Genomic DNA, 22097 nt, shown 5'->3' on the forward strand with positions numbered 1-22097 from the left:
AGGCTGCCCTCTCCACGTCCCCTGCAATGGTCCAACCGTGAATGTACGCCTATGCAGCTGGATACAGCTTTTACTAAATTGTCACAAAATCGCTTAACCCTTTCATCAAACTGCTTGGTGGCTCCTTTGTTGCCCTCCAAGCCCTGCTGGTCTGTCACTTAGAGGGAGACAGGTCATTTTTAGGTCACTGTGAAAGGAGGATGTTGACATATGTTTGGCTTCTTGGGAGAAAGATAATGATGATTTATTAGTTACTTATTATGTGCTAGGCGATGTGCGGCATGCTTTCCACCCATTAGCACATTCGATCCTGATACTAACTCTGTGGGTTAGGTGCTATTATTACCCTCACTTTCTAGAAAATAACTTTTTATATTTTTATATCTTTCTTGATGTTTATTTATTTATTTTGAGAGAGAGAGACAGAGGAGCAGACAGAGAAGGAGAGAGAGAATCCCAAGCAGGCTCCACACTGTCAGCACAGAGCCCAACGCAGGACTCAATCCCACAACCATGGGATCATGACCTGAGCCGAAATCAAGAGTCAGACACTTAACCGACTGAGCCACCCAGGTGCCCCTGTATTTTTATATCTTAAATTTTTCTAGAAACACATAAAGGTTTAATAGCTTGCTTAACTTGATTCTGTGAGAAAGAGGGCCTAAAATTTCATTCTTGACACTCAGATTCCAGAGCTAAATATTTGCCAGCTGGGACTATGTCTGGAGGGAAAAGTCACAGATATCTGGTCTCCTAAATTACTAAAATAATCCCTGAGGAAGTGTGCTCTCAGCAAGTAAAGCCAGGGATTGATCAGCAGACCCACTTACGTGTCCTAATCTGTACAACAACATCTTCCAGTGGCTATTATTCTCCCCACTTTGCAGATAGGGAAGCCAAGGCACAGCAAGTTAAAGAACTTGCCCTGACCCCAACCCAGAGCTATTTCAAATTAACTGCAACTGTCCACCAGCTAGATTCAGTAATTAATTAATGACGAACAATCTAACTGGCTGTTAGGTAAAGAGTGATTAAATTTTTCCATACTTCCTCTCCCTTTTCAGGAATAACCATACAATTGTATAATTGCACCACATTGTGCTTCTGCCTTTGTGCCTCCCTTGGGAGGCTGGTTCCCAGTGCCTGGTGGAAGGGCCTTGGCAGTATTTGTAAAGCAGTCTGTGGGGGTGTTCCTCTGGGCGGATCAGAAAAACTCTTCTTCGGAAAAGAAATAAAACTGACAGCAAAGACATGTAAGTTTGAATAACTAATGCTTCCAAATTTCTCTCTAGAACTCTGATTCCTACATTTTCCATTCTGTTTTGTAACCTAAGTCCAAACCACAGCAGTCCGTTGATGGATTCCAATTCAAGCAACCGCTGATGTGTACCTACCTCGTGCAGGACTCTCTTGCTTGCCATCACGTGCTGTTGTATCTAATAGATGAGAATAATGGTGCTAGCAGGTCACTGAACTAAGTAAGGAGTCAGACTGTTAGAGAGCTTAACTTATTAGAATTGGTGGAATTTTCCAGGAACAGAGAGAAAGTCAGTCAACTCCCGGAGCCTCTATTTTCTTCCTCTGTAAAATGGGGGAGGTAATCCCTACTCCTGTTTTACATGCTGGGAGGGGATGTCCACTGCCAGTAAAATGGCGGCAGCACAAGGAAGAGTCTAGGGGGTCTCTGGACTCTACCACGAGACCCTCATTCTAAAGAGCTGGCTTTATCGGGGGATTCTTGGATGACAAGTAAACATTTAAGCAGACATCTTGGGGTGTATGGGCAACTGAGTTTTTGTAGAGTCTTGCGTCATTGTGTGATATGGAAAGCAATGAGAAGTTGACATTTGGAAAAGGAACAACTCTGAATGTGAGACCAGGTATGTTTTAAAGATGACTTATATCTAAACATAAGCCACTATTCTTAAAAATTCAGTGAACGATCACTGAATTACTCACCCAGTTCTTAGCATCTTTGGGGGCTTTGGTGACATGTGTCTTTCTGGCAAAAAAGATAATGAGGACAGCTGCTGATGGAGCCCCTTTAGGACCATTTTTTCAATACCTTTAAACACTTGGAAATGTTGAGCTTGTTTTTGTTATTGTTGGAGATGCGTGTCCGACAGATGGAATGAGACTTAAAGTTTTAGTGTGTAGGGGCAGAAAGCATCTAGAAAGAAAGGAGCGGGGGACAGAAAGATACAGATTAAACTAAAATACCCAGCAATGGCAGGGGGTGTACAACACAACTTGATCCAAAGGACACAGTGAGATGTAGCCCTACTGATATAAGCCCCACTGATACAACCAAAGGTACGACCTCTCTCATGTTATCTGCCTGGTCTTCCCAAGGCCTCTTTGCCTAGGCAACTAGGGAAAAAAATCATATAGTCCCTGTAATTCTCAAAATTTTGGAGCCAAGCCATTTGGGTAAAGCCATGTAAGATTACCTGGTGTTGACACTGACGACAAGCTGATATTTAGGGAAAGGGTAAGATTGAAAGCAATATTCAAATTAGTCAGAAAGATCGTGAACTTCTGAAAACACATCGCAGGGCGTTGTCAAGCACTGTGTTTCTGACTGGGACATTTTCATCCTTGCCTTGGCTGAGCTCAGCATTAGAGAAGCCCCTTTTGATACCCACTCATCTCTGTGGCCTCTCGGGGAAAAAGTGGCCGCTACGCTTGGAAGTCTGAGAGAAGGGCTTCCCTAATCCAAATGTAATAATGGCCCTTCTCTCCACCCTGCAATACCCACAGGGATATTTTGGGTGTTGCCCACCATTCTCCAAACAAACCTAATTTAAATTAACTTGAATGTAGCTGAAATTTTGCTTCATGAGAGAGTCTCTGTTTGCAACAGAAACTCATTCCAGACAATTGGTTTAACTTTTGCTTATGATTCCTAAGAGATTCCAGCTACCCAATGAGTAATGTAAAACAAAACCTCCACTTCCATGGCCAAATCATCACCCACCTTAGAAAAACTAGAATCAGGATGTCCTAGTGAGCATTGTGTCAGCTCCAGATGACTTTCCTGAAGTCGACTATGCATCAAACAAATGAGATTTAAAAAAAAAAAAAAAAGTCAAAAAAGCATTTCCCTGCTGACCCATGTGTCCAGCTGCTAACTAAAGTCCAAATATCAGGTGTTTCAGCAGCTATATCTCCAAACTCGTTTGGATATTTAGAACCCCCCAGATATTAGAAATGATCATCAGAAAAAAGCACATGCAATTCCATTTTTATTTATAATTCTCATCTCTCTCAGAGAACTGTTATAAATTTTCTCCCAAAGGTGTGATATTCATCCTACTCTTGGTTCCTTTATTTGTGATGTGCACAGAGATGAAATATTGGTTGAGATTCCAAAAACATCCATGAGATTTACCTTAAGCTTTGCCTGTCAGAGAGATTCTCAAAGCTAAAAAGATTGGAAATTGACATTTTGGAACTAGATTAAAAAGAAAATCCAAATTAATCCTGAAGAGCAATGCTCAGTAGATATGTTAGTCATAAGAACATCAACCCTGCAAGCCTCCCTGCTCCCAGCTTGGCTGGACTGCCCCTTTCCTAGGCTTGCTTGGAAAAGTCGTAATAACTGTCTTGGGGAGAGAGAAATGTCAACCTCCAGCCCTAAAAACTCCTTGTGAATTGGTTTATTTCAGTAGAGTTTATCATTACACACAGTGTTCTGGAAGTAATGGAAAAATGCATTAGAAGCTCCTGCAAATGGAAATGAAATGTAAATTTAGATTGTAAATATATGACTGCAGTAAATAGACAGCAAGAAAAAAAAGATGAAGAGATTAGAAACTTGTCACATTTCTCTAACCCCAGAGGGGATGTTTCTATAAATAGTTTACCTAAAACAATTGAAGAGGAGTGAGGAGGAGAAGGAGAACAGAGGCAAACAGATATTCTCCTAATCCTCTTCACTTTGCAAAATTGGAAATTGTTTTTCAATCAAACTTCCCGGAGCAGAGGAAAGAAACCCTATCTGTTGTCAGATTAAAGGGCATGTGGGTGGGTTTCTGCTAAAACCCATCTTGAGGAGGGATCCCTGCTCATGACAAGTACCAGCAATGTCCTGGTCAGGAGGAAGGGAATGAGCACAGAAATAAGTCCAAATAAGTGTGCAGGGGACAAGAAGGACTCACCGGGCAGGATTTCCCCTGGATTTCCTGCCTTGCCTCCTGACCTTTCCCATCTCAGCCCAATGGATTAGGTCCCAGGCGAGCAGGCCCTAGGATGCAAACCAGAAATTTTAAGGAGGAAGCCAGTTTAGCTTCACTCAGGAGACCTCGTGTATTTAAAGATTCTTTTAATCCACCTGTTTTTTTGCAGGGAGCTCTGTAAAGGCAGAAGGAAAGGTTAAAAAGAAAAAAGTTAAAAGTCTATGAAGCACAAATAAAGATGTTAAATATTTGTCTGGCAAAGAGATTAAAAATCTGGTACATGTCTACAAAGGAGCCTGAAGGAGACTTTGTCAAGGAGCAAATAGGTAGCCCAAAAAAAGACACTGCCTTGAACTTGTCTAGTTTGTGAGATTTGGGCAGATGTCCGCAGCAGCCAGGGTGCTAGGAAAGCAGATCAGGCATCCTCCTCAAAGGGGAGAGGGGGAGCCCTGCGTGCAGTTTGTGTAAAGCCATTTGCTGTGGTGTGACATGGGGAGTAGTGGCCAAAAGGTGGTATTCGGGCAGGGAACCAGGCTGACCATCCACCCCGGTGAGTATGAAAGATGAGGCTACATGGGGCCCTCTCCTTCCTAGGGCACAGCTCATGAGCTCTCCTGGACAGGGGAGCCCCGCGCACTTGGCTTACCCCATCATTGGGAATCAGACCAGGAATGACCAAAAAGCCCTGAAATATCTACCTTTGAACATGTCCCCATAAAAACTCCCTGACTCTCCTTCCCTTTGGCAATTAGTTTCTAGTAAACCAGAATCTAATGAGTCGATGTGAGCAATTGCAATAAAAAGCAGAGAAACAGCCCCAAAGTGCAATAAAGTAGAAACTATGCGAGTGTACCAGCCAGGGGGTAGACAATGAAGGAAGAAGGAAAGGAAATGGATTATCCAAACTAAGGCGGTGGCTTGGACAGAAAAAGAAAAACAATAAAAAAATTTAAAAATAAGCGATGCATATATTTATCGGGCCTCGTTGCCCTGTGGAAGCCTGGCTTCCGCCTGCCGCAGCCAACTTCTGGGCTTATTGTCAGTGTAGGGTTGAAGGATCAAGACCATATTGAGCCCCAGGGCCCTTCTGCAAAGAGCTGCTCCTGTTCCTGTTTTTGTAAAGCCTCCCCAGACTGTGAGAAGGTAGCAACTACAAATTCATATTTGGAAAAGGAACTCTCTTAACTGTGAATCCAAGTAAGTTTGAAGGGACTGGTAGAGCAAGGAGGTGCGGTGGGGAGTTCAAAATACTTCCTTGTTCTGATTTAAATTACTTGTCCCCAACCACTCCCCTCCCCCACCAAAACATTCCAGATTAGCTTCCACATCTCATGTTGTGTTGGGAAGATAGAGTCCCCATCAGAGAGATTAGAACTCCATTGTACAAAGACTAAATTACCTTCAGCCAAAAAACATTCCTATCATCCATCTTAAACGAAACTATCGGTACAGGGAGAAAAATTGAATACAGGATCCTGAGGGATTCCGCTAAAGCCAGGAAATGTTTGCCAAAAAAACAGAGAGGAAATTGGCATATTGAGACTATGCAAATTCAGTAGACCAAATATAAATCTTCCTGACGTAGATACTAAAACCCTGAAATTTATCTCCTGAAATAATGGGACCCTGCAATTTTATTAACAAATGCAGGAAATTCTACAGACAGATTTCTTTTCTTCTTTTACCTCTACTTTACCTCTCTTAAAGGAGCTGTTCTCAATCCCCAGTCCAGTAAGTGAGGTCTTGGTGGGTAGAACTGTCTGGTTAACTCAGAGCATTTGACCCCACTTTTCCCTCCATTACCACTATCGCTGATTAAGCTGCCACTTTGCTTAGTTCAGCTGAGGAGAAGGGAAAAAATTCATTTGTCCTCTGAATCATGAGAATAGAGCAATACGTTCGCTCCCTCAAATACACACCCACCTTTCCATAATGGTAGTGATGTGTGTGAGAGTACTTGGAAAAGTTTGAAATCCTATATATAAAAGTAAGGAACTGTCGCTTCTTGAAAATGTATGTTTCTGGTAGGCTTCTGGGAGGAGTGATCCTTATGCCCTTACTGCTGGGAAAGCTGACTTATTATAAAAATGGGGCAAAATGGAAATGGGGGAAGCCTGTTGAAGGGCCCCAGTCTCCTTCTGACATAAGCTAAATGTCCTGATTACTGAGTTTCATTTATTCAGATCTGCTTTCTGGGATTAGGAGAGGATATAGCGCTGGAAAAGGCATGTTGCCAAACCCAGCCTAGTCAAAGCTCTTGAGAAGACTGGTTCAGGGGCATGTAAATAATTAAGTGATACAGTGTGTGCAGCCTGGAAGGAGTTAATGCAGCCCCGGTAGCAGACAGCATGGAATGTTCTGGGATAGGCCTTGCCTAACGAACACGCAGTGTGGTTAGCCATGAAGTTGTCAGGCGCACAAGTGCCTTGCTCAGCAAGGACGAACCCGGCACATGTCTGCCACAACAGAAACAATAATACATGATATTGCTAAATCCCACGCCTTCAGTAGTCTCTGGGGTCCTGCCTAATTAAGGCTTCCAGGGGATTCATATGAACATCCTGGGAGGCTCGAGGACATCCCTTTTCAGAGGGTGGGCAGCCGAACCTGGGGACCAAACAGGAGGTTTTACCTTCCGTGTCTGGCTTTTACATGCGGGGGCTGCAGAGTAGCAGAGCTGGATTCCAAAGACTCAGGATTACATTCTGTCTTCCTTCGATCAGCAGAGCACTAAGATTGCTGCCACAGCAACACTTTGGCGCCGTCTGAGGACTCAGCTGAGGGCAGCCATCTGTTTTGCTTATGTCTTGCTGTTAAGGCAGCGCAAGTAAAGTGTGGGGGACTCTGGAAAGTGTGAGGCTGTGAAGTGGGGGAGAGACAGGAAGGGTCATTGGAATTCCTGCCTCCTTTGTCCATAAAGCAGGTGGACACTTCTTAGCTAAATAGTAGAGTTTTCTCTCCTCGCTTCCATGTCGGTAAGCAAGCTAAAGCTTTGTCCCTTTGCTAATAAGTAGTTGCTGGAAGTGACGGCTGACTAGACAGACACAACAAATTCAGTCAAAAAGGCCAAAGAGCTTAAAAGTTGAATGCAGTTACAGAGCTAAAATATTTGTTGTCCACCTTCTTGGGGGACAGGGTTTGGTCACCACTGTGCCAAATAATGCCCCACCTCGGTTCCTTACTTACACTGTCTGTGGCATCCACCAGACACAGCCATGGGGAAGCTGTGTTTGGTCAAAGGAGGACATTTATAACAACTCCAGGTAAATATTCAAGAGCCTGGCTCTGACAGAGGCCTCACTTAACTCTCCCACTGGGGCTCACTGGGCTGCTGCGTGAGGTCGGGACACCGCGGGTTAGACCGTAGGGTGACCAGCTTTCCCGTTTGACGGGGATTGAGGACCTTCCCGGGACAAAGGTCTTCTTTGCTAACCCCAGAATAGCCCCCAGGATAGTCAGACACCGTAACAAAGCTCAATGTAAACTTTCTGTGAGATACCACTAGCATTTCACCAGGTTCGAGACGGACAGAAAAGCCACACGTGTGAAGAAAGGTTCAGATGTGCCTGTCGTTTTCATTTCTGAGGCTGGGGCAAGAAGGGAAGCTTGGCAGATAGAGTTTCATGAAGCCAGAGACTAAACCTCATCTAATTCTAGTCAGCCTCCAAAACGCTGAACGCTCTCCTCCTGTCTCCCTATAATCAATTCATTGTCATCAGAAATGTGTGACACCTCGAAGGGAGGAGAGGACATGTCTTGAAAACTGATCAGAGAAATTGTCCCGAAAATGATGCCGTAAAATGGAAATGAGACCTTTAGAAAGAGAGATGCTGAACATGAGAAATCAGTAAGCCTCCGGATGGCGACCAGAGGAAGGGGAGAGAGATGAGAGTCAGGCCCTCAGGGGACCCGGCAGGTCAGTGTCCCAGAACCAAACATGGAAATGTTCCCCTGGCCCTCAGTGGGATCCAGGCCCCTGTAGGTGAGTCTCTTCTCCCCAGAGTTAAAGAGGAAGATGTCTATGAGCCTCAGAGGTCTCCCTGGGGTTTTTGTAAAGGCCTCCACTGCAGTGCTGATACTGGTAGCTCTGGCTACGGAAAGCTGACATTTGGACAAGGGACCATCTTGACCGTCCATCCAAGTAAGTGTAACAGGACACAGCTGCACACTGGGAACTCTGGAATTTCACCCCAGGTATCAGGCTTGACAGAAATCTATGTTGCCTGGGAACCAGATCTTGCCTGAAGTCAACAGGACCCCCAAGGTCCTGTCCCTTCTTTAATCTCAATATTAACAGGTTCTCTTTGGGACCCTAAGCCACCAGGTCTGTCTGATCCCTGCTGTTGAGTGAAGGTGACCTTGACCCCACAAAGATAGAAAAGAATCTTTCTTTGCTGCTTTCAGAACCTTCTTTGGAGATGCTGCCCAACTTTGGGGGTGGGAAAGGTCACCCTTTCCAGTCAACCCCCAACCCTCCACCAAGTAACCCGGTCTAACATTTAGTACCATTTCCTATCAGGAACTTCTTCCTTGTATGAATCTTAAATTCTTCTTAGTGCAGCGGAAGCCATTCCCACCGGTATCTTCTGCAGTGGAGAGGGATAATTGAGAGCAGAGTTTGAATAGGTATGTGGCGTTCAGTTCAGAATGGCTTTTAAATGAAAGCAGAGAGGGGAAAAAATGAAAACTGAATGGGAATCTGAGGTCTTATTTCAAATCCCTCTATGTTCTCTGAATGTCTCCCACTGCTTCTGTAGATGCAAAACTACAAAGAGAGAGAGAGAGAGAGAGAACAGAATGGAAAGAATTACATAGCCACTGTGTCCATTCCTATCGCTGAAACCACCAGGCAAGGGATTACAATTAATTCCAAAGACTTTCAGATACAAGGCTTAATACCTTTTTCCTCACGGTGACTTGTATCCTTGCTGATAATTAGAGCAGATAGAAAGATTTGGCTTCCGTGTGTTTGTTGCTGCACCCCGCTGGGAAGAGAGGAAAAACTCTGCCTGGTTGTTTTGTTGTTGTTGTTGTTGGTTTGGTTGTTTTTTTTTTTTTTTTTTTTTAAGATTCATAAAGTTCCTTCTGTCGGTCGTTGTAAAACTCCCTGCTGCAGGGAGAAGCGTGACAGCTCCAAGAAGCCGATACTTAGAAGGGGGATGCAACTAACCATGAAGCCAAGCAAGCTGGAAAGACCCACACTCAGTGTCCCCCGTGCACTTTTTTGCATTTTAGGCCTTTTGGCTTTCTTGCAGGGGTTCTAATGGAGTCAAATAGAAATGGATCGAGGAGGTTCTGGAGCCCCGTGGGCGCTCAGAAATGGGAAATGAACAACCAGGTAGAAATACGTCTTTCGAGGTGGCTTGGTAAGAAGACTAGGATGAGGAGATGTGGGTAGGAGGGCAGGATGTGACTCCGATTGCTATTTCCGGGCACTCTGTTTTCTCAGGCTCTGCCTCCAGGGCAGAGTCACCTGTGCCAAAGGAACGAGGGTGGAGGCCATGTATTTCGGTGCAGGCACAGTCTATCAGGCGGAGTCCCTGCTCTGTGTGTGCTGGGGAGGTCGTCTGACATCCCGGTTATCTCTCCACTGAGTGGCAGCATCAGTTCACGTCAGGTGGGGATGGAGCTACAATGCGTCAGGGCTGCTACAAGGCAGAATGTCGGGTTGTTGCGACCATCTTGAATGTGCCAGATGCCTCCAAGGGAAACCTGGTTCTAATGAGCAGGGGGCACTCGGACCAATTGCCCAGTTTTTGGTTGAGCTTCTCCAAGCCCAGTCGGATGGGGGCCAAAGCTGAGAGGTTGACATTTGAGCCTGGGAGCCTTCTGACCAAACGATGCCAGCCGGGTCTGAAGAGCCAAAATTGCCTTCAGGGCTCTGCTTTGGTTGTCAGCCCCCTGGTCCTTGTCATTTCAGCAAAACGCATCCACTTAGAAAGGTCAGCTCTTCATTAGCCAGACAAATGAGAACAACATATTGACCAGAGATAAGGAGCCCAGATCTCAGCCTCTGAGAGCCTGGCATTTCCAGTCTTTTAATCACAGCGTGCTGGGGAACATATGCTGTCTCAGGGAAGGCCGATCAATGGTGCCTGAGGACCTGGTGTCACCAAGCTAGAGCTTGGAGATGGAAATGAGATGCAGATTGGGATGTTTTGTGGATGGGGGAATAACAAAGAAGTGAGGAGGAGAGGAGAGCTCACTGATGCTTTTTCAAACCTGCAGCATGTCAAAAATTGGAATCCAAGGTGGAGAACACATTTGCAGCAAGTTTCCTATCGTTCCCTATAGAATATGGCCTGACTGTGGCCCCACACCCACAGAAAGCATGGGTACCTGAGATGCCTTTTGAAGTGGCATAGAGAGGTCGAGGTCTAAGATCTGTAAGAGTCACCTGTCAGTTTTTGCAAAGGGTTGAGTGGCTGTGTGGCAACCTCCTCCAACAAGTTGACATTTGGGCAGGGGACAAGCATATCAATCATTCCAAGTAAGTCTCCCTGTGACTTTGCCTGTGGGGTGTGGTGGGGCTGTCACATGCATGGGCCTCAAAGGGCTGTGCAAGTGGCATGGTGGTTGAGGATACCAAGCTGAGAAAATCAAGGATTATTAACTCTAGCCAGAAAAAAAAAAAAAAAAGGTCAAAGAGTAGCAAATGTAGTTTTCGACCTTAAAAGTTAGCATACAGAGCTCAGGACTTGAAAATGGCAATTTGAAAAACAACCTGTGTCACCAACCTGTGTCCTCCCCACATGATGTCCCTGCATATGGGGGACAAGGTGGGGCAGGGGTGAAGATGAACAACGGACAGTGCATAATGGGCGTTCAGGGAATGAGCAGGTTGGAAAGGAGCAAGGTGATCAGAGCCTCATACTGAGTTAATCTGGAGACGATGGATTGTTCCAGAAATCTCGCAAAGAAAATCCTTCCCAGACTCAAAAGATATAATAAAGAGACCTAATTAAAATGCACTTGAAAATCATATGATCATCAGGAGAGAAATTACGTCTTAAAAGAAAAAGAATTTTTTAAATGGCCAGGCATAAAACAAATGGGCCTACGCCTTTAATTAGGCAGCGAGCAGCCCAAGATGCCCATTAGCCTTCCCTTTAATCCCCTCTCAGGAGGGCTCAGTCCCTCCAGCAGTGCACGGTCACAGCTGCTCTCAGCCCTGCAGCTCCTTTTCCTCTACCGCTCTGTTCCCCTCGCCTGCCCAGGGAGAGAGAAGGCCTGCCTGCCTGCATGCCTGCTCTCCAGCCAGCAGGCTGGGTGGGGCCCCAGGTGTAAGTGCTGGCTCTCTCCTCTGCCTGGTTTTTGTTGGGCTCCCTATCACAGTGGAACACCGGTAACCAGAACTTCTATTTTGGGCGAGGGACAAGTTTGACTGTCATCCCAAGTAAGTCAAAGAAAATTTTCCATCGCGCGCGCGCCGTTGTGTCAAGCAAGGCCTTTAAACTCCAGCAAGAATTGTCAAAAGTCTGCTACTCTGTTTCTCTGCTTCTGGGGATAACTTTTGCTGGAACATAGCTAAGAGCCCCTCCCCTCCACACCAAGAATGGTTTATGCCTTGACTGGTCTTTATTGCCCTGCCTGAAAATCCCTGAGGGAAGGAGGCAGGCTGTCCCCTAGCTCACCCCTCACTTCTGCACTGACCAGAGACGCTTGGCCCTTTGTGGCACAGGTCGTGGGAGCAGCAAATAGGGGGACAAGTATCAACTGAGAGGAAATGGGCCAGAAGGCTAGAAAAGGGAAATGAGATAATTTGGGAGAAAACCAAAATATGAGGCCGCGTAGAAGGATGAACAGGATGGCAGGGGTGTCCAGGCTCGTCACTGTGTCGGACCCGAGGGATCGCTGACAGCACGTGGAGAGAGAAAGAGGGTTTCTGTTCTCTCCAAAGGAAAATTTGGCAGAAGAATTCAAACAGACCTCACATGTCAAGCCTCTCCTAATTACAGTCTCGCATCTCAGTTTCTCTCAGTTTCTCTGGCAGGAAATAGGACGAAAGAGTCACTGGCTTTGAGGTTGTAGAAGCATTGCGAGGAGGGGGTGCTGCGCGAGAAATGGGTGGGGGGCTGCAGTGCAGTTTAAAGAGTTTGGAGCAATGATTTTTGTAATGACTTAGAACACTGTGTGTCTAACTACGGAGGCAACAAATTAACCTTCGGGACAGGAACTAGAGTCACTATTACACCCAGTAAGTACTTCATCCTTGGTCAGGGACTCAGTTATTCTTTAATTTCTAGGTCAGCTGTGTAAGATGCTGGGGGGGGGGGGGGGTCCTACTAGACCATGCAAGCTCAGACATGGGAATTTCTATCTGTCCTTTCTCATAACTGGTAGAGATGGGTGTCAACCAAATATCTGAGGTTTCTGGGGCACCTGAATATTTAATTCAAAATGAGAAAATATGATTCAAAATTCTCTGTTTGCTGCTGCCATCATATGCTAATGTGACATGTGAAGAAAATTCAGACAGAATAACTTCATCTTCACTTTTATCTTGTATGATAATTTTCGCTCCGAGTAGTGCACATGTTTGCAAGAAATGGTAGAAACACAGGCTATCAAAGAGACAAGAAACAAGGAGACCCAGAGAGGCAGGCAGACAGAATGCCAGGCAGTATAATTTTACAAAATTAGTCCAGCCACTGCAAAGCGGCTCTCTCTGCAGATGGCATAGGTACTTGGAAAGGTGCTAAGAGCTGATGTTCTAGGTGGGACAGGCTTACTCAGTGGCAAGACTAAGCACTCATTCCGAGGAGAAAGCTTATTTATTTTTTTAAGTTTCTTTCTTTATTTTTGAGAGGGAGCACAAGCAGGGGAGGGGCACGGAGAGAGAGGGAGAGAGAGAGAAACCCAAGCAGGTTCGGCATTGTCAGTGCAGAGCGCAACTCGGGGCTCGAACCTACGAATCGTGACATCATGACCTGAGCCAGACGCTTAACTGACTGCGCCACTCAGGTGCCCCTCCAAGGGGAAAGTTTACACTTGGAAAACCCAAAGATTTTGTTTTGTTTTGTTTTGTTTTGTTCCAGTAGTTTATTAGTATGGCAGCACATCTACATTTAGTAAATTATAGTTTAGGCAAGGCACATAATTAACTGTTAAAATCAACTATGTCTAGATCTATGACAGAGAGGGAGAGAGAAAAAGAGAGAAGGATACTGGATATATATACACACAGTAATGTGAAAAACATAGGGCGCATACATTTCTTGCACCTGAAATTAAAAGCTGTGGAAAATCTGAATATGTTCACTTTGTAACCAAAGACAACTTCACAAAATGGAAAGAAAAGCATACTGAAAAAGCGAGAACTGAAGGTATGGAACCTTTCCAAGTCTGCATTTTCCAACTGTCTTAACGACTCAGTTACCTAGAGGAATCTTTTTTTTTTTTCTGCATTAGAAATTACAGGCACGAGTACTGAGGATTTGGATGGCTCAGACTCTTACAGTGAAAATTACGTGATAAAGCACCTCCCAGCCAGGCTGGATGGAGCATCTTTAGACATCCAAGGTTTTTCTTCTCCTCTGTCCAGATACAATAGGAAAGTGGAGCTCTCCTTTCTCTGTATCCAAGGATAGGGAGTTCAGAGAGTGTCCCAGAGTTATAAAGCGAGACCTGAGCAGTGGGATCTGGGGACCCAGCAATGGTTAGTCGGCTTAGTAGCCAGAAACTTTCGGGGAAATTGTCCAGGATCAAAACATAACAAACCAGGGAAAATGCCAAACTTCCCCGCATCACTAAGAGCAGCTCGGTGTAAGAATGCTATACCCAGCAGGGGACAGTCAGACTGGCTGTAAATCAACGCAGAGCCCCAAATATTTGAAAACTGTATGTGGAGGCCAGCTATAATGAGTTTGTTTCCAAGCAGTGCTTCCAGAAATTGTTAGTGGTTGGTAGTTGCTATGGGTTTTGAAATTAGAGGACATCACAGCACAGTAGAATGTTTTGGAACAGGGGGAGCATGATTAGGATTAATGAGATGAAAGAAAATTCTGGCTAGAGGGCTAGAAAAGTCCTGAAAGAAAAGATACACTAGGCCTTTGGAGTGTTCCTTCAAGGGAAGAGTTGCAACATTTATCTAGGCCAAGAAGCAAAAAGCAAACACAGGCCAATTCCATACACAATCGACCTGGTCACATTTAAAAGTTTCTGCAATTATTCCAACGGCCTTGGCTTGGCTTCTTGGCCAAATCCCAGCAGTTCCTAAAAGCAAAGTGGAACAGTCCTCTGTTTCCAGAGCCAAGCCACTGGCCCCCACCCCACCCAGTGCGCACCCCTGCCCACGTGGTTTTTGTAGAGGAGTCTGATGCTGTGGGAAACAACCCAATCTTTGGCTCCGGAACCATTTTGAGAGTCAAGCCTTGTGAGTATAAAACACATTCTGGGACTCCCTAGTCTCAACCCGAGTTTCATTCCGTGCTCAGGAAACTTTCTGGTTTAGATATATTTGATTCCAAGGAAAGAAAGTGAAATTTCAGGGGTACCATAAGAACTTCACTAGTGTCACTCACTTAAGAATCGCCAAGCGTTGCCTCTGAGAGAGCCAATCACACCAATTAACTAGAGTGACCCACAGCTTTAAAATAGAATTAAAAAAAAAATTTTTTTTATGTCAGCATCTCTATGGACCACACTGCTTGCTATTTGGTGTCTTGACTCCAAAATGGAAAACTTAGTGTGCAGTCTCAAGCTTAGCCACTTCTCCCAAGCCTGCGACTTAGGGAGGTATGGGAGCTCAAAGGGCATTTCTGGGTGGTGTCAGGGGGAAGCTGGGCAGACCGGCTGGCCAGATGACACTTGCGACAGGAATCTGCCCTGTTTCTGTAAAGCTGCTGACAACAGTGAGAAGACTGGCAGCAGGGAAAGGCTGATTTTTGGGACCAGGACTCCTTTAACCGTCAGGCTAACTTACGTCTGAGGGCAAGTGAGGTCTTCATGTCTTTTCCTATTATGTGTTCTAGACTGACCATTGAGTTGTCCTGTTTTAGATTCCAGATAGACAAACCATGGCGTTGTTTTGTGCCCCTTTAAATATCCGTGACAAAGGGTCTCCGTCTTAGCCATCCTCTCCGACATGATGGGGGAGAAGTTTGTGGCCACAGCCACTCTGGTAAAATGGGTTAGTGGCTGTGTAGTGGCACTCCCAGTCCTCATCCTTGGGCCCCTTCCCTCGATCGTGTATTTTTTGAGCTTTTACGACAGCAACAAGGGAGGGGGAGAGATAACCAACAGCACCAGCCGGGCCGGTGTCTGGGGGCTTCTGAGCCGCTGTAGAGGTTCTGAGGGTTTCAGGGCGTGGGTCTCTGGCAGGGAGATTTATGTAAAGCGTTGACCCACGGTGTCAATGTAGGAGGAAGTACTAACAGACTCACCTTTGGGAAGGGGACCGAGCTCATCATCCAGCCCTGTAAGTGTTTCTGCTCAGGACATCAGGATCCAAATGCAGGCCCCCTGGGAACATTTCCCAACCCTGCTCATGAGCCTCTGCTACCCCTGCCACCAATGGCACCTTCCTACACACAGAGGGGATTTTGAGCCGTGTAGATGAGGGAGGTGATACAGTCTGTGATTCGGAGGACTCCTGTGTGCTTTTGCGATTGTATTTGATTACGAGGCCATTGTTGGGAATTCTAGGCTCCAAGAGACAAAGGGTACCACTTAGGATTGGGGCACAAACATCTGTGGGCTGCTTTCTTAGCAGCACTGTGCAATGACTTTCACAGGAATTGCAGAAATGGCTGTGCATGTGGAGGTTTGATTGTTTCTCTTTTTCTGCCTTCATGCCCTCTTCTCTGCCTGACTTAGAGACCTTACATTAGAACAGTGATTAATCATTTGGTTTCTGAGCCCCATCACTCATCAAGTCTGGCAAGAGGGATCCATTAACATAAAACCCAGAAAGGAAAAGGACAAAGAGTTCACTTCCCAGAGTCTCCAGGGTTGAACTTGACAAGTCTTTGGCCTTAATCAACGAGCCAGCATCCTATGATCAGTTGAGGCCAAAGAGGGCCACAGGCTGATAGTGTTAGCCAAGCAGGTATCTGCCTGGACCCCCCTGCCCTCACAGGGGCTAAGAGTGCAGTGTTTGGAAAATGGACATGGGTCCCCGAGGGCCCACCCGGCTGTACATCTGGGAGGAGGTCATGGAGAGAGCTCTGAGTAAGCCAGTGGAGGGTGGTGACCAGATGGAAACTTGAGCAAGTTTCTGTTATGGAGCATCTCACAGTGTGACCACTGGCAGTGCCAGGAAATTAGTCTTTGGGACTGGAACGAGACTTCAGGTCACCCCGGGTAGGTGATAGGAGCCATGAGGTAACTTAACTGTGTGTTGCTTTAAAACAGGGGGTACTACAGAGGGGATGTCCTGGCTGGATATAGTCCTTCCTCCCTTCCAGTGGAGGTGATCTCACAGAGGATATCTGCATTCAGTCAGAATTTGTGTTGTTTTTATTTCCATTACTGAATCTTTCCTTTCCACCTGGGCAAACAGACTTCTCCCTGCTCCACGCTTCTTCAGTCTTCATATCCTATGTGTTTCCATTGGAACAGTGGGTCTGGGAATTAATTTGTCACTCCAGGCAGCAGAACGAAAAGGGTTCTCAAATGGAGACTAGAGAGTGCCACTTATTCTGGTAACTTTTCAGCGGCGATACGTGCAAATGGAAGGAAGTGGGCTAGGTGAACTTCCAATGACTGTTTTAGAGAGACTGTAAGGAAACTTGCTTAACGTCCTACACACTCAGCTTCTGAGAGGAGTCATTTGGTCAGACACTCAGTGCACTAAAAGCAAAACCTCGACCCTCTGAACACATAGTCAATCGCTAACCCTCTCCCCCAAAGCTCTGCTGTGTTTCATTATTTGCCAATTACAAGATGACTACATGATAATTAACATGAAATTGTATAGATGAGTAGTTTGAGTATTTTGAACCCATAATTAAGATGCAAATTATAGAAGTTCTGGAGCATGCCACGAGCCAGTACCTCATACATAGTGGTCCCTGAAGACAAACAGTGTGTTCGGGCACAATTTGTTTGTGGCACGGGTTGATACACAGTTCAGGAACCTGTTTGCAAGCTGATTAGATGTCTCCAGGTGCCAATTTGGGGTCTAGATGAGCTGTGCTCAGTGAGCTGAGAAGTGCCGGCTTTTACAGCCTAGAAGCATGACAAGGTGGCTGGGTTCCTATAGTAAATGGAGAATAGGACTATTGCGTTGTGTGGTACTGGTGGATGCCTCTCCCCTTCATCCCTGCCACGCTGGGAGCCTGGCTGCAAGTCTTCCCCAGGAGGTTTTTGTTAAAGGGTGTGTCACTGTGGCAATAACAACAATGACCTACGCTTTGGAGCAGGGACCAGACTGACGGTAAAGCCATGTGAGTGAGGGGAGTGGGTCAATCTCAAAAGCTGATCAGGGCGAGTAGTGGTGTTCTTCTGTGCAGTTTTAGTGGGATTAAGACACTGCCCCTCCCAACCGAACCGAGGCACCCAGTTTCTTTGTGCCTGAGCTGGTTGGAAGTCTGTCAGTTAATGAATTCAGGCAATCCTAAGGACAGATCATAGAGAAGTAGAAGTTTTCACTGGCTTCTTCATTGGCTCTGGATATAAAGAAATGCTAAGGATAACAGGCAAACCCACATTCTGTGATAAGATGAAGACCTAACAACTCAGAAATTGGGGTTTCCTCCATAAGGACCCCTCTAATCCAAAAGGAGTGCAAGCAGCTCTCTTAATGTGGTTTTTGGCTTTTGTTGGTTTTGCTGTTGTTTTTACTAATATTCTTTATACGAACTACGGCTCTGAAAGTGGCATGGTGCTCCTACCCCCGGTGTTAACTATCTGTGTTAGGTGGTTTGTCTCTGCCTGACCTTGTGAGTTGTCCTATGTGTCTCAGGCATGAGCAGGCCATCAAAATCCAGTGTTCTGGAAGCAAAATGGATGGTTTAAGAGCAAGCTCAGATCTCTCTGCACAGCTGGCTGTTACTTTTAGAGGGATGTCCTAACCCTGCCAAGGAGCTGGGAGCTGAGGCTGCGGGGCGGTGAGTCTTCTGCCAGAGGGGAAAGTGGCCTCGCTCTTCCAGTCTCCCCCTCAGTCCTTCCTTCCTCCTGATTATTGTAAGGCCTCATATGACTGTGTGAATTATGGAGGTAGCCAAAGCAAGCTCTACTTTGGAAAAGGCACTAAACTCTCTGTTAAACCAAGTAAGTTGGGGGGGGTGGTCTCAGAAACTAAATCGGTGAGCAGGACTCAAGGATGACCCAGAGTGAAGGAGGAGAAATTCACCAGCCTCTTTCTCTGTGGTGTCTTTCCACACTTCACCCATGACCCTCAAAACTGCCCCTGGTCTATGCCCCTGGCTGTCCTCAGTCCAGACGGGCACTTCCCTCTGCTGGACGGCAGAAAACTCTGGGCTTCATAACAGGAAACAAAGTTCTCCCCAGGACGGCATTTCTCAGGAGTGATCACCCGCCTCACTGTGGTGAGTGGGCAACCGTCTCAGCAGTGGTGTTGTAGATGAGCCATGGTCTGTGTGGCTGCTGTATGGTTGGTTTTCAGACACTAGAGTTAATGGAGCACCACAGGAGGGGGGCAGCAGAGTGGTTACTGCGAGGGGCTTTTTATTTAGGGAAAACGCACTGTGGAACTCAGACGGCGGGTATGTAGTCAACTTTGGCAAATGCACCTCACTGCTGGTCACACCCGGTGAGTTCTTGTGGTTAACTAATTATTCTTTCTGGAAAGAAACCCAGTGGGGCCTGTTGAAACACAGCTGAATTTAATTGCTTCGTTTAGCGTGCAGGCATTAACTGTGTCAGATGTGTGAGCCAGATATGAATACATGTTTCCCCAGAGGCTGGATTTGGTTATCAGGTCTATGGGCAGTTTGATAAATTGTATTAATACCACAGGCGGTGTTTCTCGAAAGTCCACATAGCATGTTGAGGCTTTGGGAAAGAGGCAGAGATAAGAGAAAGAAAGGCTCTGTGTTAGAGACAGAAAAAAACCAGTGGAAAGGGAGGCGACCAAAGCAGGAGTGTGTAGCCAAGGAAGTGTGTCCTTAACAGACAAGTGACGGGGACCCAGTTGAGTTTATGCCCGTGTCACTGGGTAGAGGTGAAAAATCTGGGAAGTGGACTGGGGACTCGGATGAGGGTTGAGCAGCAGGAGTTAAAGCTTCTCATGGCTTTCTGGACAGCCCCCTTTTCGCCGAGAGGACCCACTTCACCCATTCACCTGACCGAGCTGTCCCTGTGGGAGGAGCAGAGAATCCCGATACCCTGAAAAGCTCCCCACCTCCACTGGATTATCTGTGATAAAGCAGAATGTTTATCCAAACTGTGAAGCTGTCAGGGACAGGGTAATAGAGATGGATTGTAGAAAGCAGTATCGAAGAGTTACGGGCCATCCCCACACCTTGCAGAATTCAGTGTTTTTTGGTTGTGCTTTTGTTGTTGTTTTTTTGCTTTCCCATTAGAGTCACAGCAACTGGGTGCTTTCCATGCTGACATACTCTTTGTAGCAATGCCTGCCACTTTACATTTTGTGGTATTTCTCGTCGACAACCCTCTATGCCTGAAGCAAGTGTGACAATAATGTAATGGGGCTGATTTGTCAACAAATGGAGTTGATACATTTAAATGAGTGGCCCAGCCAAACCACTCAGCTTCAAGTGGCACACAGGTTATTCCAACACTGCCCATGGCACCCCTTCGCTTTTGAATCCACCCTCAAAGGTCAAGGCACATCCTTTTTTTTTTTTTTTAAGACACATTCTTTTTGTACCATCCATGATGCCTCTGTCTTTGAAGGTGGATTTCATTTTTGTTAATCACAAGCCTTTCAGAGCCATGATTTATAAAATAAAGGAGGGACTCAAACTAGTTACTGGTACTATTTTGGTTCCAAAATGAGGTATGAATATAAAATAGTATCATTGGTGTGTTTGTGTGGCTCATAAACTGATTCTCATCGAGAGTCCTAAAGGGACTACTTCAAAGGGGTCAAAAATCATTTAGATGTTCAAATCCTGAGATGTTTTGAGCCTCTTTTAGCTATTTTATTCTCTTTACTTAATAAACACACTTAAGATAAACATAGCATGAAATTGAGGAAGTTTTGCAAACTCAGACCTCATCAAACCAATGAAGACTTTATGTATGAACTGAGATAATTATCCCAAATAAATTCCTTTTGGAAAAACATGAGGGCAGTACCTTCCAATGGGAAGTGCATATGATGTCCTACTAATTGATAACAAACCTATTCCACGAAATGGTAACTTTATGCCGGTTTGTGTAGAGCCACATAACACTGTGACAACTCAGGAAACTACAAATACATCTTTGGAGAAGGCACCAGGCTGACGGTTTTACCAAGTGAGTATTACAGACAAGACAAGACTTTATTTTTAAAGCTGTTGGTGTTCAAGGATCAAGAGAAGGTAAAATAAGAGAGATATTCATTATAAACTATAGAAGCAAAAATTACTGCTCCCTAAAGTGGTAATTCTGGGTCTCTCTACTCCAGACAAGAGAGGTAAAGGAGACTTCTGAGGACCACCAAGATGGATTTACCACCATTTTCATTTGAATTGTATTAATCCTTAGAAAAATATTAGCTAAAATGCTTGAGAGACCCCTCTAAACACTGTAGGAATTCCTTGGTCCGTATTCTCTTCTTTTAAAACTGTATTCTCATTCCATACTTTTCACTTGCTTTTCCCACCCTTCTTTTGGCCTCCCTCCTTTGTCCAACTCAACATTTCATCTGGGCATTCATATTTTGAGAAACCATTATGCCCACTTCTTAGCCTGTCACTTAAGACTCTAAAACCTGGCCATTTTGGTTCTCTAAATTTATTCCTACTTGTTCCCTTCCACAAATGCTCTGCTCGAGGCAAATGAGGCACGTACTTACCCTGAATGCCTGCACTTGCCCAAACCAATACCTGGTGTTCATAAATCAGTCACCATGGACCCACAACTGTAAACAGACTAGCACACATGAAACACATTGAGTTTCACAGGTGACATCGCACTGAATTTCATAGGGAGAGCTTGAGAAATCATATCCCTTTTTAAAAATTAAAGAGGCTTGGGTAAGAGAGATCCAGCAAGCAAATAGCAAAGTAGGAAGGAAGGAAATGCTTCTGTAGTGGATGTGGGAAGGAGGGATCTATCCACAGGAAGATATTCTCCAGAGGAGAAAAAACACTGACTAAATCCAAGAAGGAAATGTATCGGCTGCCATATTACCTGTGTGTTCCTTGTTTCCCCCCTGGTATGGTCTGTTCCTGATTGTTTCTTGTTAAGCCCATGGTCCTCCAAGCAGCCAGAGGTGAGAAAAAGGGAGGACACCATGCTATACACTCAGCAGGGGTGTCCATGGACTTTTCTTCTCAGATTTTCCTTCAAGTTATCCTCAAAGTTAAGAGAGATTCAAAAGATTCACCTAGACAGAATAGGAGAAGCTGCCTATAAGAGAAACATTTCAGGTTAGCTCTCAACATGTGTTACCTGAGGAAAGGGACAGTAAGAATGGAAAAGTGTCCACTGGGACAAAGACAGAAAATGTCTTGTCCTGGTGACCATCTGAGCAGGGAGTAGAAAGGGCTGGAGTTGGAGTCGGTGAATTCAGGGCTGGCCAGTGCCTGTAACTGTCTTTAGTTCTATGGAATGAGAAAAGGTGAGAATCCCCTCTGCTGTTCCACAAGCTGGACGTCGGTCAGAGCTGTCTGGCTCCAGCACCCCGAGGGATGGACCGACATGCTGACCCCCACCCCTGCCGCGGGGCCCTGGCAGCCACCCTCAGTCTCTCCCACGGTGACGACAATATCTCTGACTGCTTTGGCGTGGTGCCATGGACACGAACTGTTCCTCCTTTGTCCAAACGAGGAATATGATCTT

General features: G+C 45.6%; 1 protein-coding gene and 1 gene segment (V, D, J or C); one reads left to right on the forward strand and one right to left on the reverse strand.

Moving 5' to 3' along the window:
- Nucleotides 1-22097, forward strand: part of LOC101082918 — a 425870-nt gene that overhangs the window by 351141 nt on the left and 52632 nt on the right. Inside the window, 1 exon segment of the C gene segment in view lies at nt 17521-17566. Coding sequence covers nt 17521-17566 — 46 coding nt within the window.
- Nucleotides 1-22097, reverse strand: part of DAD1 (defender against cell death 1) — a 118188-nt gene that overhangs the window by 10483 nt on the left and 85608 nt on the right. The gene's annotated exons all lie outside the window — the stretch shown is intronic.

Source organism: Felis catus, chromosome B3 (assembly GCF_018350175.1).
Source record: "Felis catus isolate Fca126 chromosome B3, F.catus_Fca126_mat1.0, whole genome shotgun sequence".
In the NCBI taxonomy this organism is placed as follows: domain Eukaryota; kingdom Metazoa; phylum Chordata; class Mammalia; order Carnivora; family Felidae; genus Felis; species Felis catus.